The sequence below is a fragment of the Tarenaya hassleriana genome, unplaced genomic scaffold (assembly GCF_000463585.1).
Source record: "Tarenaya hassleriana unplaced genomic scaffold, ASM46358v1 Cleome36, whole genome shotgun sequence".
In the NCBI taxonomy this organism is placed as follows: domain Eukaryota; kingdom Viridiplantae; phylum Streptophyta; class Magnoliopsida; order Brassicales; family Cleomaceae; genus Tarenaya; species Tarenaya hassleriana.
The window spans coordinates 222265-234621 of NW_010966665.1; the positions used below are offsets into that span (position 1 = coordinate 222265).

The following is a 12357-nucleotide window of genomic DNA, read 5'->3' on the forward strand; positions in this document are numbered from 1 at the left end:
ATATATATATATATATATATATATATATATGCTAAAAAGTTTGGATCATCATCGATAAATCGGTAGTTTTTTTTTAACCAAATGTAATGCATTAAGACCAGACTAATCTCGGGGTCGAGAATCAACCATGTAATTTGGAATAAACGCTCCCTCTTCAAACTTGAGATTCGAACTCGATGTGAAACACATGTTTTTTCCCATTTTGTCAATTGAACTAACCAAGTTTGAGTTATAAATCGATAGTTTCTCGCCATCATCTTGTCAATGCTTAACTGATTTTGGAATATTGGTCATGAAAAATGAAAATATCACATTGATTGATATCTTTTTTTGAATTAAACAAAGTGTATATAGACATTATCAATTTTACATTTCGAGTTTTAGTTCGTTTTTTTTTTCCATTTTAGAAAAATCATTTCCATTTACTTCTTCTGTCATTCATTTTAGTTTTTGTTGGATTTGTTTCGGGTGTTTTTTTTATTAAGAGTAATATTTATTTTCTAAAAAAATTTGCATTCTATTTTTGCGTATTTTATATTAGGTTTCAATTTAGTTGGAATATGGTTTTTTAACTATATATTAGGTTTTTATATTTAAATATAAGAAAAAAAATACATATTAGTACATGAGCTTGTAAAAAAATCTCAAATAAATCTACGAACTTAAAATTCTTAAATAAATACATGAACTCTTCCCAACTCCTATATTAAACTCTGATTTTTTTTAACTGATGAAAAAAATCATAAATTTTTAAATAATTTCCAAAACCCGTCATGAAATTAAATACTAAATTTTCATATAACTACCAAATATCACCATTGTGGTGGTATTTGGAAACTATTACATTAAAGATCAAATTTTAATGTGGAAATTATAAAAAAAATAAGTATGTGTATTTTTTTGAAAATTTTAAAATTTGTATATTTATTTGGGTTTTTTTTTAAAGCTCGTGTATTAATATATGACTTTCCCCATACCTATTGTTATTCAGTTCCGTATATTCCAACTACGAAGACCATCCCTAATTACGATAATAATAAAAATAATAATAATAATACTATAAGATTTTGCCAAAACATGTGGAAGTAATCGTTTGGAACGAACAATAGAATTCTAATTAATGTCCATGTATGCTTAAGGCCGACGTTTTTACAAATAATAATATGATTTAAGCAACGTACCACATCCAATAAGTGACGTTAATTGCAGGAAAAAATATAATATATATATGCATTATAATAATATAGAATGGTGGTTATAATATCAAATATATTTATTATTCTTATGATATCGTTGAGATCCGGATCCAATCAAACCAAACTATATGTAATTAATTTTAATTTGTAATTAAATAAATATACGAACCAAACCAAATCATCCAAATTGAACCCCGCATTCATTCTACTCGAATGATTTGGAAATTTGCCAAACAACCTTAATATAACCAAACGGATAACGTTATTCACTTTCGGTTCAGGTTTTCCAAACCCTAATTTATGAACGCATAAAACCGAATCAAATCGAATATATAGAATTGATATTCATATAATCGTATCGAATCAAAGAGAAAGATTTAAGAAATGAAAAAAAATTGCGGTTAATTAATAGGCCACGAGAAAAAAAAAAAAAAAACAAAACACTCGAGTTAATCTTTGTTCGAATTGCCTTTGCCGATACACTCTCCATGTTCCAGAAGCTCCTCCAATAATCTGTCATCCAAACACTCGAACTCTATCACTTCCTTCCCCACGCCGGCACCAGCGGCAACATCTCCGCCGTGGATAGACTCGCCGGGAAGTTTTCCGGCGGAGTAATCACGAGGGAAATTGAGGATGGCCAATGAGCCTCTCATCGCGTAGGCGGCCCGGTCGTAGGCCTGAGCTGCCTCCTCGGCCGTGTCGAAAGTCCCGAGCCAGACCCTAGCCCCCTGTCCCCGGCCGGAATCCCGGATCTCCGCCGCGTATTTCCCCCACGGCCGTTTCCGTACGCCTCTGTACTTCACTTCTCCAGTAGTCGTCTTGTTCACTTCGTTATGTTCCATGTTGTTATCTTCCATATTGCATGCTAGGAGAAATTATTTATACGTGGCAAAAACTACGTAGGCCCGCTTATATAGTTATATATATATATATATATATATTGCCACGTGGAGAATCTAGTGTACCATATAAATTCCCACCTTGGCTCGTAACTAATTTAATCCAAGGCCTTTTTCCGTTTTGTAAATGATATAAAGGCAGCCATCCATAATATATAGTGAAAATATTATAATAAAGAACAAAGTAATTAATTTAATTCGCTATATATATTATATTCACCAAACCGGATGTATTACGTGAGAGTGCAATGAATCTGAATGGTCAAGGAGACGGCTAAAACTTTCCTCGTTAGTATATTTACTTTTCATTTGTTTGTTATTAATTATACAAAAAGGTGGGAAGTCTCACGTTTTGGTCAATTTTCAAATTAAATGTCACAAGATACATTTGACCGCACGTGGGTCTATTCATTTCAGGACCATAAAAAAAATTCCAAATAATTTATATATATATATATATATATATATATATATTAAGTAGGAGTGGGCGTTTCGGGATCCGGTGCAAAATTTTAGCGGTTCGGTTTAGAAACGTTTTTTCAGTATTTTAAAATATATACTAAATTAGTACTACATATTATTCGGTTCGGTTCAGGTTTTGGTTTTTGTTAAAAGAATTTAGATTTTCTTAAAACAAAATTCGGTTTTTCGGGGATTTTATAAAGTTTGGTTCGGTTCGGTTTGATTTCGAAAAAATCGGTTCTATAAAAATTATACCTTTTGAGAATTTTGAACGGTACGGTTCGAGAAAAATAGCGAAATTTTCGTTTCGGTATGGTTTGGTTTTTTGGAGCCGAACCGAAACGTCTAGCCGTGATATTAAGTGTGTGATTTTTTGTCAAGAAATCAAAAGCATATTATTACACAGTATTTTCTCTCTCTTAAGACCACGCAAGATTAGCTCGGCTGAATAATTGGGATTTTATTTTAATTATGTTAATGTTTAGATATTTTGATTTTTGAGAGAAGCATATTCATGTAATTACTATTTCTGATTTTTAATTCAATTCGAATTTTCTTATTAAAAAAATCATGTTCTTCATTAGCCTATAGAATTTGGTACGGCATAGCGGATAGAGAGATATCTTTAAGATTTGTACTTGAAATGTTAAGGGTTATAGGTATTCGGATGCTATTCGGATTCGGATTTTGTTTATTAAAAAATAATAATATTTATGCGAAAATTAAAAAGAAAATCGAAGGTGTGATTATAGGGAGGGATGAATGGCAATGAAATTATGAGATAAAGAGAGTCGGTGAGTGATAAATAAAAATTAGTGTAGTATTCTTTGATTCTAAATAATTATATTTTATAAAAAAATATTATAAACATGTAGGAATATAATTGTTTATATTAAAATTATTCCGTTATTTGCGGATATCCCATTTTAGAAATTTTATTTTTCGGATTCGGAACTACGAATCCGAATTCGGATTTGATTGAGGACAAGCATCATAAAATCGGGTATCCGTGGATAACCAATTTTTTGAGTAATTTTGTTCAACCCGTACTCCATCCACGGATTTCCGAAATTCAAAAACTCGAACGGCTGTAAATATGAGGTCGGGTACTCGAACCCTCGACACATCCGACAGGTGCAGAGGTCCGATGGTTCGGCCGTGAAACCCGAGATGGCAGAACGGCCCGAAAAAACTCGGGTATCCGACATTTCTAAGCGACAGACGAGAAAATGCGAAGGACAGTAGTAGTTCACCTCAACACAAATTCACATATTTTTTAATAAATCTGAGCTTTCTTGAGAGGGAAGAAAAAAGATTCTGAAAGTTCTTGAATTAATTTAAAAAAAAAAGACTATTTATAGCGTAGAAAAAAAAAACTGAAACCGAAGTAATCTCTCTAAGATCCAAAACCACTACAAAACACCAGGAACAGTGTAACTCGAAGAGATTCAAGAAAGAACACATGCAGATGCTCCCACGAGGAAACTGACCCATTTTCCGATTCAGTTCGTTTTCGGTTTGGTGGTCTTTTTCCGGAGTTGTCTTCCATGTTTCCTCGAGTTCTTCATTCCGATGAAGAAGAGCAACGCCCCAAGAAGAGCCAGGTTCTGAGCAAAAAAACAGAAAGACCGAAGCTTTCTCACCGATCTGTTCAAAAGACTTCAACTTTGATTCGGATTTCGGTTCTGGTTCCTCACCTGAGTGAACTTTGTGAAAAGCGGGCCGAACTCCTTCCTGTCAGCATCGTAGTTGTAGAAATCGTATAGTATAGGGGTGGAAATGGCTTGATGCAGCAGCTGAATCGAGATTTCACCAAAAAAGTTTCTTCATTCATTTAGCGAAACAGGAAAATCCAGTGGTGAAGAGATGAAGAAACGTACCAAAAGATAAGCTCCAAGTGAGCTGCCAAAGACGAAAAGAAGTCCCCCGAGGCCTTTCATGGCTATAGCTGCGGCAACAAGATGCTTCATCTGCAAAAAGTCTCAAGGTTCATCGAAGTTAAGGCAACAGAAAAGAAAAAAACAGAGAACCGAAAACTCGGAACAACATAAAGGGTATTTCTTTACGAATTTGGAAGCAGCAAAAGAAACCCGGAAAAAGGTAACTAACATCAACCGGTGGAAGTTGGAACCCGGTATGAACGGTGACATGGTTTGCAAAGACATTGTATTTTGGTCTCAATGACTTAGCTGCCCGACCGCCGTCAGTGCCAAAATCACTGAACCTGTTCATAGAAGCAAAAAAAAAAAAAAGAGGAGCAAAATCGTAAAGGATTGCCTGCAGTAAAAGACTTGTAAAGGATTTCAAACAACATCAACATATGGCAACTTTAGATTAAGAGAGAGGAAATAAGAAAACCAGAAGTAAAAGATCCCGTCAAACTTGTGGAGGCCGACCACACACATTATCTCATTGTTTTGGTTGGATTTAAGGGGAAAAACACAGAAAAAGGGGGAAAAGGTTTGACAAAAACCAACCAAGACTATCTATCTTATGTCCTAAACAAGAGATCACAGTCACCAGATTGTATCCATATTCACATAAATGTGAAAGCCATGAAAGATGCTTTGAGCAATCATTACAACAAGTAAGGCAACAGCTGAAGTTAAACGTGAGATTAGATCATAAGAAGCTGAATCAGAATGATACTCATGATAGGTTACGATAATAGTTTGCAATTGCAACCAGAAACTAGACCCTTCAATTCACAAATTCTTCAGCTTACTAGATTCAGAAACAAGGAGAAACATAAAATACCAAAGGAGTTGAATCAAAGAGGCAATAGGTGGGCAAAATCTAGCTATCTCAGGCTTCAATGGAATCAAAAAGAGAATCTACCAAAACATAGCCTATGATCTCTTTGCCCATCAAATCAAACTCCATCATAGCAAGTAAGATCCAAATTTTGCTGTCATTGCCCGAATTTAGTTTCTTAGCCCAGCAGAAGCCAAACATTTGCCAACTCGATGAGTTAAACAAAACTACTCAAGTAGGAAAAATAACGATAAATAACTAAAATCATCAGCAGTTAAGCAAATCGAGCGAAGTAGAGCGACAGACAAAATGAATCCATCTTTTCCAAGATCCAGTTGATCATACAGATCTCTGTCGGAAAACCCAGAATACTCAGATTCTCGCCTTCCATGTACTCAAACAGAACCTAGAAAGCTGAATCGTTTCTAGGGTTTATGATAACGAACAACAAAGCGAATCATGCCCAGATTTTTTCTTCCTATTACAAGACCGCCTAAGAGATCCCACGAAACTAGACAACTGAACAGACAAAAAAAACAAGATTTGAACTTTCTCAGTAAACAAAGAGAACCCACGAAACCGCAGGGGAGAAGAAATGAAAACCCGAGAGAAATTCTACATAAGCAGAGCAGATCTAAAGATAGACAGAAAGAATCTGCTTACTCTTGCCATGCGGAGAGAATGAACACGGAAACGAACAGAACCCTGCCGACGAAGGACGCTAACTCCATTGCTGTTTGTTTTCCTGTTTATTTTTTACACGAATTGATCTCACAGACAAGCGGAGTTAGGTCTGTAAATCCCACAGGAGGAGGAAGAAGACATGGCGATATTGAAATATTTAGGGGAAGTGGTGGACTTGGATTCGGACTTCTCCATAGACTCACTTGCGCGAGTACATAATATGATTATACTCGCCGTTTCTCAATAAAGAAAGTGCCACGTGGATGGTTACACATAGTCCGACCAATGAAAGTTGTCCGACGAAGAAAGTGTAATAAACGTGGACCAATTAAAACGAGAGTTCGTACTTGAAGTGTACACCGAATTATATTAAACTTCCTATTTTTTTTCGGGGAAAGAAAAATCAGAAAAATTTTATTTTTACAGATGACAAAAAAAACAGAATTTTGAACAAAATAAAAATAAAAAGGTTTCTGCTGAAGGAAGCAAACACTAGGGGCAGAGATTTTAGACTCTGTTTTAGTTATTTTCTGGTTTAATTTCTTTGTTTTGAAAACTTATTTTTGGTTTCTAATTAATCCGAATTATGTTCCAATTAGGCTTTTCTTAACTTAATTTTTTTTCCGAACTTGTATTATTCGAATTTCATCAATATTTTGTTATTTTAAATAAAATTTTAAAACAAAATATACCCAATCAACTTTTCAAAACTAACAAAATATTGTGTATTTTGGTTCGAGATATGCAAAACAAATTATACTTTTGTTTCAAAATAGCCCCTGATAATTATTTAAATTACAAATATGGATCTCAACTTCTCAATTATTGTTTAGGGAGAAAATCCAATTGGGCTAATATTTGGACCGAACCCCATGAAAATTTAGTATGGCCCAAATGTTTTACATTCTTATTCTATTATAATATGTACAGTTTTAGGTGTTTTAAATTTGATAAAAAAAAATACGAAGAGCTTCTAAAATAACATTATTTTTATAAGTTTCAATAAAAAATAAGTTCGAAAGTTTCGTCCATTTTTGTTATATCTAGCCATCCAATCAATTCCTTGCGTATTGATATTTTTAACTGTATCGGGTTTTTTTTTATGAATACTCAGGATCTCTTTTGCCATAAATATTTTCCATCTTTTTGGTAATATATGTAAAATCGGATTGATTAAAAATTAAGAAATATTTTCATTATTACAATTAAAATTTAAAAGAATCATTTAGAAAGGGCATTCCCATGAATTCGGTCGTACTAAAGATTTAGTTGAATAAAAAATGCGATGAATTTATGGATTATAAAAAATATTAATAAACAAATAAATACCAACAAAAAATAGAAAAATCGGCCTCAAAAAAAAGAAATTTGAATCCATAAAATTCAAAGACGAAATCGAATTTTTTCAATAGAAACTAATTTAATAAACGACTGTACTTTTCTAGTTACGAGAATATATAAATATAATCTTTTTTTTTTTTTGTAATATCGAGTGTATCCTTGTTTCAAACTCTTGGGGTTAGAAATTTTAGATGTTTAGCCTATTTTTGGTTTTGGAACTTTCTACATCTTTCCAATTATTTGTGCAATAATTCGACTCAAATCATTCAAGGTATTGTAGTAGTTTACACATCATAATCAAAGATCATGGCATATCAAATGGACCGTCGAATGCGACGTAAAATCCAACGACATCTAGATAATATCCTTATATTGATATTTTCTATTTGATTTTTTCGTTAAATTATAAGGTTAGCCAACATTTTAGGTTATCGTGATCCAAATGCGGAATATTTATATAGCTCCGATATCTGAAAAATTGGGGGACAATAGCAAAAACAAACATTAACTTTGTGTATTCGGCAAATAAATACACAAACTTTCATTTTGGTAATAAAATACATCAACTTTTATATTTTTAGCGTAAACCTCCACAAACAGTAATAACATCAAAAAAATAACGAAACTATCAATATGTCATGTACAGTTATATATAAATATCATATCATTTGTTTAATAAAACTATATCATTAATTATATGTAATAAATTTATTATTAACGTTATTTAGTGATTTTGTTTTTTATGTTCAAAACATAATATATATGGAAAATGAAACCCTTGAAATGCAAATATATTATGTTTTGAACATCAAAAAACAAAATCACTAAACAAGGTTTATAATAAATTCACTAATTATATATATTATGTTTTGAACATAAAAAAAAAACAAAGTCACTAAACAAAATTAATAATAAATTCACAAAACATAATTAATGACATGGTTTTATTAAATAAATGATATGATATTTATATACAACTGTACATGACTTATTGATGGTTATGTTATTTTTTTTACGTCGTTACTATTCGTGGAGGTTTGCGCTAAAAATATAAAAGTTGGTGTATTTTATTACCAAAATTAAAGTTTGTGTATTTATTTGTCAAATACACAAAGTTCATGTTTGTTTTTGCTATTGTCACGAAAAATTGGATGTACATTTGAATACTGATTTTTATTTTTGTTTCTTAATAAAAAAATTTATATTTTCTTATAAAAAAATTTATCTATATTTTTTAACTACGAAGTTCACCGGACCTTCGACCCGATTACATCTCCCACAGTCTGGGAGCAGTCTTTAAAATACACCCCGCCCTTCCCAATAACTGGATTCGAACTGACAATCAAATGGTGACTTTGTCATCCTCTGTTAACCATTCGTCTGAATCTATTTTTATCTATACCGATTGACGGTGTATCTTTAATATTGATTTTGATCATTTTCCGACAAAATTGTAGAAATCCGAACATAGTACGCATACATTCAGTTAAAAATCCGAATTTAAATATGAGTTTCTAAAAACTGAAAATCGGATAATTTTATAAATATACTTGGACTAATAAAAATCTTTTATATCAGTAATAATATAATTTACGCGATAACACGTATATATAGATTATATACATATACGTGTACGTGTGTGTGATACAATTGTACGAATGAAGGTGTAGGGAACGTGAGGGGTCGCATCACATGCAACGTTCACTTCACGTATTAATGGATCATTAAAGTAACGGGAGAAAAAGTAGTCAGAATCTGGCGGTGGAGATAACGTCGGTCCGTTGGCTGGTTTCTAATAACTTCATTACAACGTTATCCATTTATATTTTAAATCTGTTTAAAATATACGTAGATTGCACCAAAGAATCATGGAAATGTATGGATGTACTTCTTGATCCCCATAAAATCGAAATTAAAAAAAAAACAAAACGTACGGAAAAGGGGAAAATTATTTTATTTTTAGAGTTGAAACTCGAATCTATCAAAAAGAAATACAATGTTATTAGTAATTTAATAGTACTAAAACACTGTTCAAGGGTTTTTTTAGAAGATATATAAATTTTAAATAAATTTTCGGTCAAAAAAACAAGAAAGACTGTCCAAAAGAATACATAGAAAAAGAAACGAAAAAAAAAATGGTAAGCATTCGGTATCCACTCAAATAAAATATTTAAATTTGGCACTTTCAAGCTTTGACCGTCTTTCAAAGCTTCTACTCCACATATGTTCCTATCTATACATATACACATATACCTACAAAATCAAAATCAATACACACACATATATATATTTGTGCTTATATAAGTATTTCACATCCACAATAAACCAGAGAAACCACCTGTTGCGCCCATTTTCTCTCTCAGATTTCTCTAAACCACCACATAAAGCACCTTCTTGTTCCATGCCCATGTCGTCGTCGTCATCCCCGCCGTCGAAAACCAGAAACTCCGGCGCCGGAAACCGTCGGGCTCCGAGCCGGCTTCAGAGACGAGCTCCGCCGTTGAAGATCACTCCGGCGACGGCGAGTGCCTGGAACGCGGCCATCCCTCTCCTCTCGCCGCTCGCCGGCTCCCCGACGCCGTCCTCTCCGGCGGGCGCTGCGGCGGAGCAGATGCCGGTGTTCAAGAAGTGGCAGCATCCTGCGGCGCCGTTCTGTTACGATACGGCGTCGTTTGGTCCGCCGTTTGTTCCCGTTTGAAAGATTTATAAGATCTAACGGTTCAGAGTACAGTTTGGGTTATTAATGCTAACATTTCGCGTGTATCTAACGGCCAAGCGAGCGCGTAGAGTGCGCGTGTAACTTTTCGTACATCCGTGACAACGTATATTTTCTTCTTCTTCTTCTTCTTTTTTACCTGTTTTCTGCTTTAACTTTAAGAATAATTAACAGTGCTGGGTTTATTAAAATATAAGCGGATGCACTTACCGCTCTGTGCCGTATTTTTTTTAATAAATTTCGAATAATATATTTATATTTGTTGACAAAAAATCGGCTGTAAAGTTGATATAATTGAATAACCACACCACTAATAATTATTTGAATAAAATAAATGGACCGCGAGGCCTATGAAATTTTGGATATCATAATTCTTTTGACGTTTCAAAGTTTGTAATAAAACTGGAAACCATACTGCTTAATTTATTTATTTTCATTTATTTTTTTCTGTTAGCTTATATTCATTTACTTTTGTATGATATTAAGTGATTTTTCAATTCAGGCCTTTATATGGTATGGGTCCAACTTATTAAATTACTAGATATTTTATTTGGGCCTTTATATGACATAAACTCGATTTATTTGAGGAATATAAATTATATAGACTAATAATTAATCTTTCAAATTTTGAATTAATTAATTAGCAAATATATCAATTGGGCCGGGCGTGGTCTAAGCCCAATCATTCTGCATTTTCTTCTACATTAAATTCATTGGGCCTGAAAGATCACAAACTTTCTTGCCTTTTCTCGGCAACCAAACATGATTTTCCTTCTGGATCCGAGATTCCGAATCCAGGTCTCGCTCGCAGGTCCTAGCGCTGAATCCTCCATCATGCTTAGTTCTTGGCAGGATTGCAAATCGAAGACGAGACATAGTTGAGGAAACGAGCAATGAGCAACCGAAGGTTTGATCGTTGACTCAATTCATTTCAGATTCGATTTCGAACTTTACTAACCGATCGATTTATACAGTAATTTCGCCCAAATCTCATTAAGAAGAAGCTATGATCAATGTTCAGATTCTTCATTTTTGTTCTCTTTTTGCATCAACGTCGCCCGAGCTTTATTTATTTACGCTTCAATTCATTTCCTTGATTTAGTGGTTCTAGTTTGTGGGAGGGATTTTTTCTGATTCGCGTTTGAGCAAGATCTGATTGAGAACCAACGTTTACTTTGCAGGGATCATCGTACCTCAAGAACGTCTCTCTTCGACGGTCTTGATGGGCTAGAAGAGGGTCGCTTGAGGACATCCTCTTCGTATCCTCATGATATCAGCGAACACGACAATGATAAAGCCTTAGACAGTCTTCAGGACAGAGTTTCATTTCTGAAGAGAGTATGTTCTGTCTCTTCAGTATTATGCCTGATCAAACCTGGGGATATTTTCAGGGGTCACCTCTTAACATTGAGAATTCTTCAATCGTTACCCTCTTGGTAGACATAGTAGACACAGAACTCAGCATTGAAAATTCGAATCGTTTGATGTTGATAGTTACAATGAAAATGATGTCTGAGTAGAAGGAAGAATCTTGTTTGAAGGTGCCTATGATAAAGACGCGCATATCTACCTTAGGTTTTTCTGTGATGGAGTTGGGATCATAGACCGACACTTGTGAGACTACCATAAACGGTTCTGTTGTTGTATATGTGCTTGTATATATATACATGGATATTGCTCTGAATGGTTAGTCAAATAGCCTATTTGAGGATATCGTTAGCGCCTCCGGCGCAAGTGTTCTTAGGTTCGGTTTTGTAGTGACAATATCTTTTGTCCCCTGGATCCTCTTTCTGTTATTCCTTATGCTCACTATTTTCTCATTGATTGTCATATTATATGCAAAAAAAAACCCTTTCGCCAAGATGTAATCTTTCTGATGATATCTTATCAGCTGACTGGAGACATACATGAGGAGGCCGAGACTCATAATCGCATGCTGGACAGAATGGTAAGTTAGTTGGTACTTGCTTGTAACCATATTTTCAGTTCATAGATCTGGAGAATGGGTTTTGTTTCTGAACCAGACGGTTTGTATTTCGTCTAGGGTAATAACATGGATTCGGCTAGGGGAATAATGTCGGGAACCATGAATCGTTTCAAAATGGTATGTAAAGGAAAACTTCGTCCCGTGCTTCCACCCCACTTATCATAATCTCCTCTTTCTAACCATCCCCATGTATTTTCGGTATAAAATCGACATGACAGGTCTTTGAGAAGAAATCCAACCGAAGAATGTGCAAACTCGTAGCGTATTTTGTGGGTGTGTTCTTGATCATATATTACCTTCTCAGGTGAGGACTCT

The 12357-nt window shown here is 34.0% G+C and overlaps 4 protein-coding genes across 4 annotated transcripts in view; 2 read left to right on the forward strand and 2 right to left on the reverse strand.

Moving 5' to 3' along the window:
* Positions 1-1645: 1645 nt before the first annotated feature.
* On the reverse strand, positions 1646-2056 carry LOC104822511 (ethylene-responsive transcription factor ERF095-like). The gene has a single exon (XM_010553762.1). It carries the CDS (start codon positions 2054-2056, stop codon positions 1646-1648), a length of 411 nt encoding a protein of 136 aa, XP_010552064.1.
* Positions 2057-3873: 1817 nt separating this feature from the next.
* Positions 3874-6135, reverse strand: LOC104822246. Its single transcript, XM_010553391.2, has 5 exons — positions 5978-6135; positions 4670-4784; positions 4441-4530; positions 4258-4356; positions 3874-4167 (listed from the first exon to the last, which is right to left on the reverse strand). The coding sequence occupies exons 1-5, from the start codon at positions 6043-6045 to the stop codon at positions 4063-4065; spliced, it is 477 nt and encodes a 158-aa protein (XP_010551693.1). The 5' UTR covers positions 6046-6135; the 3' UTR covers positions 3874-4062.
* Positions 6136-9614: 3479 nt separating this feature from the next.
* LOC104822248 (uncharacterized protein At4g14450, chloroplastic-like) lies at positions 9615-10239 on the forward strand. The gene has a single exon (XM_010553395.1). The coding sequence runs from the start codon at positions 9747-9749 to the stop codon at positions 10035-10037; it is 291 nt and encodes a 96-aa protein (XP_010551697.1). The 5' UTR covers positions 9615-9746; the 3' UTR covers positions 10038-10239.
* Positions 10074-12357, forward strand: part of LOC104822247 (bet1-like SNARE 1-2) — a 2937-nt gene continuing 653 nt past the window's right edge. The window contains exons 1-6 of the mRNA XM_010553393.1: positions 10074-10161; positions 10854-10962; positions 11237-11393; positions 11947-12003; positions 12100-12159; positions 12261-12346. Coding sequence (XP_010551695.1) covers positions 10949-10962; positions 11237-11393; positions 11947-12003; positions 12100-12159; positions 12261-12346 — 374 coding nt within the window. The 5' untranslated portion in view covers positions 10074-10161; positions 10854-10948. The remainder of the gene's footprint in view (positions 10162-10853; positions 10963-11236; positions 11394-11946; positions 12004-12099; positions 12160-12260; positions 12347-12357) is intronic.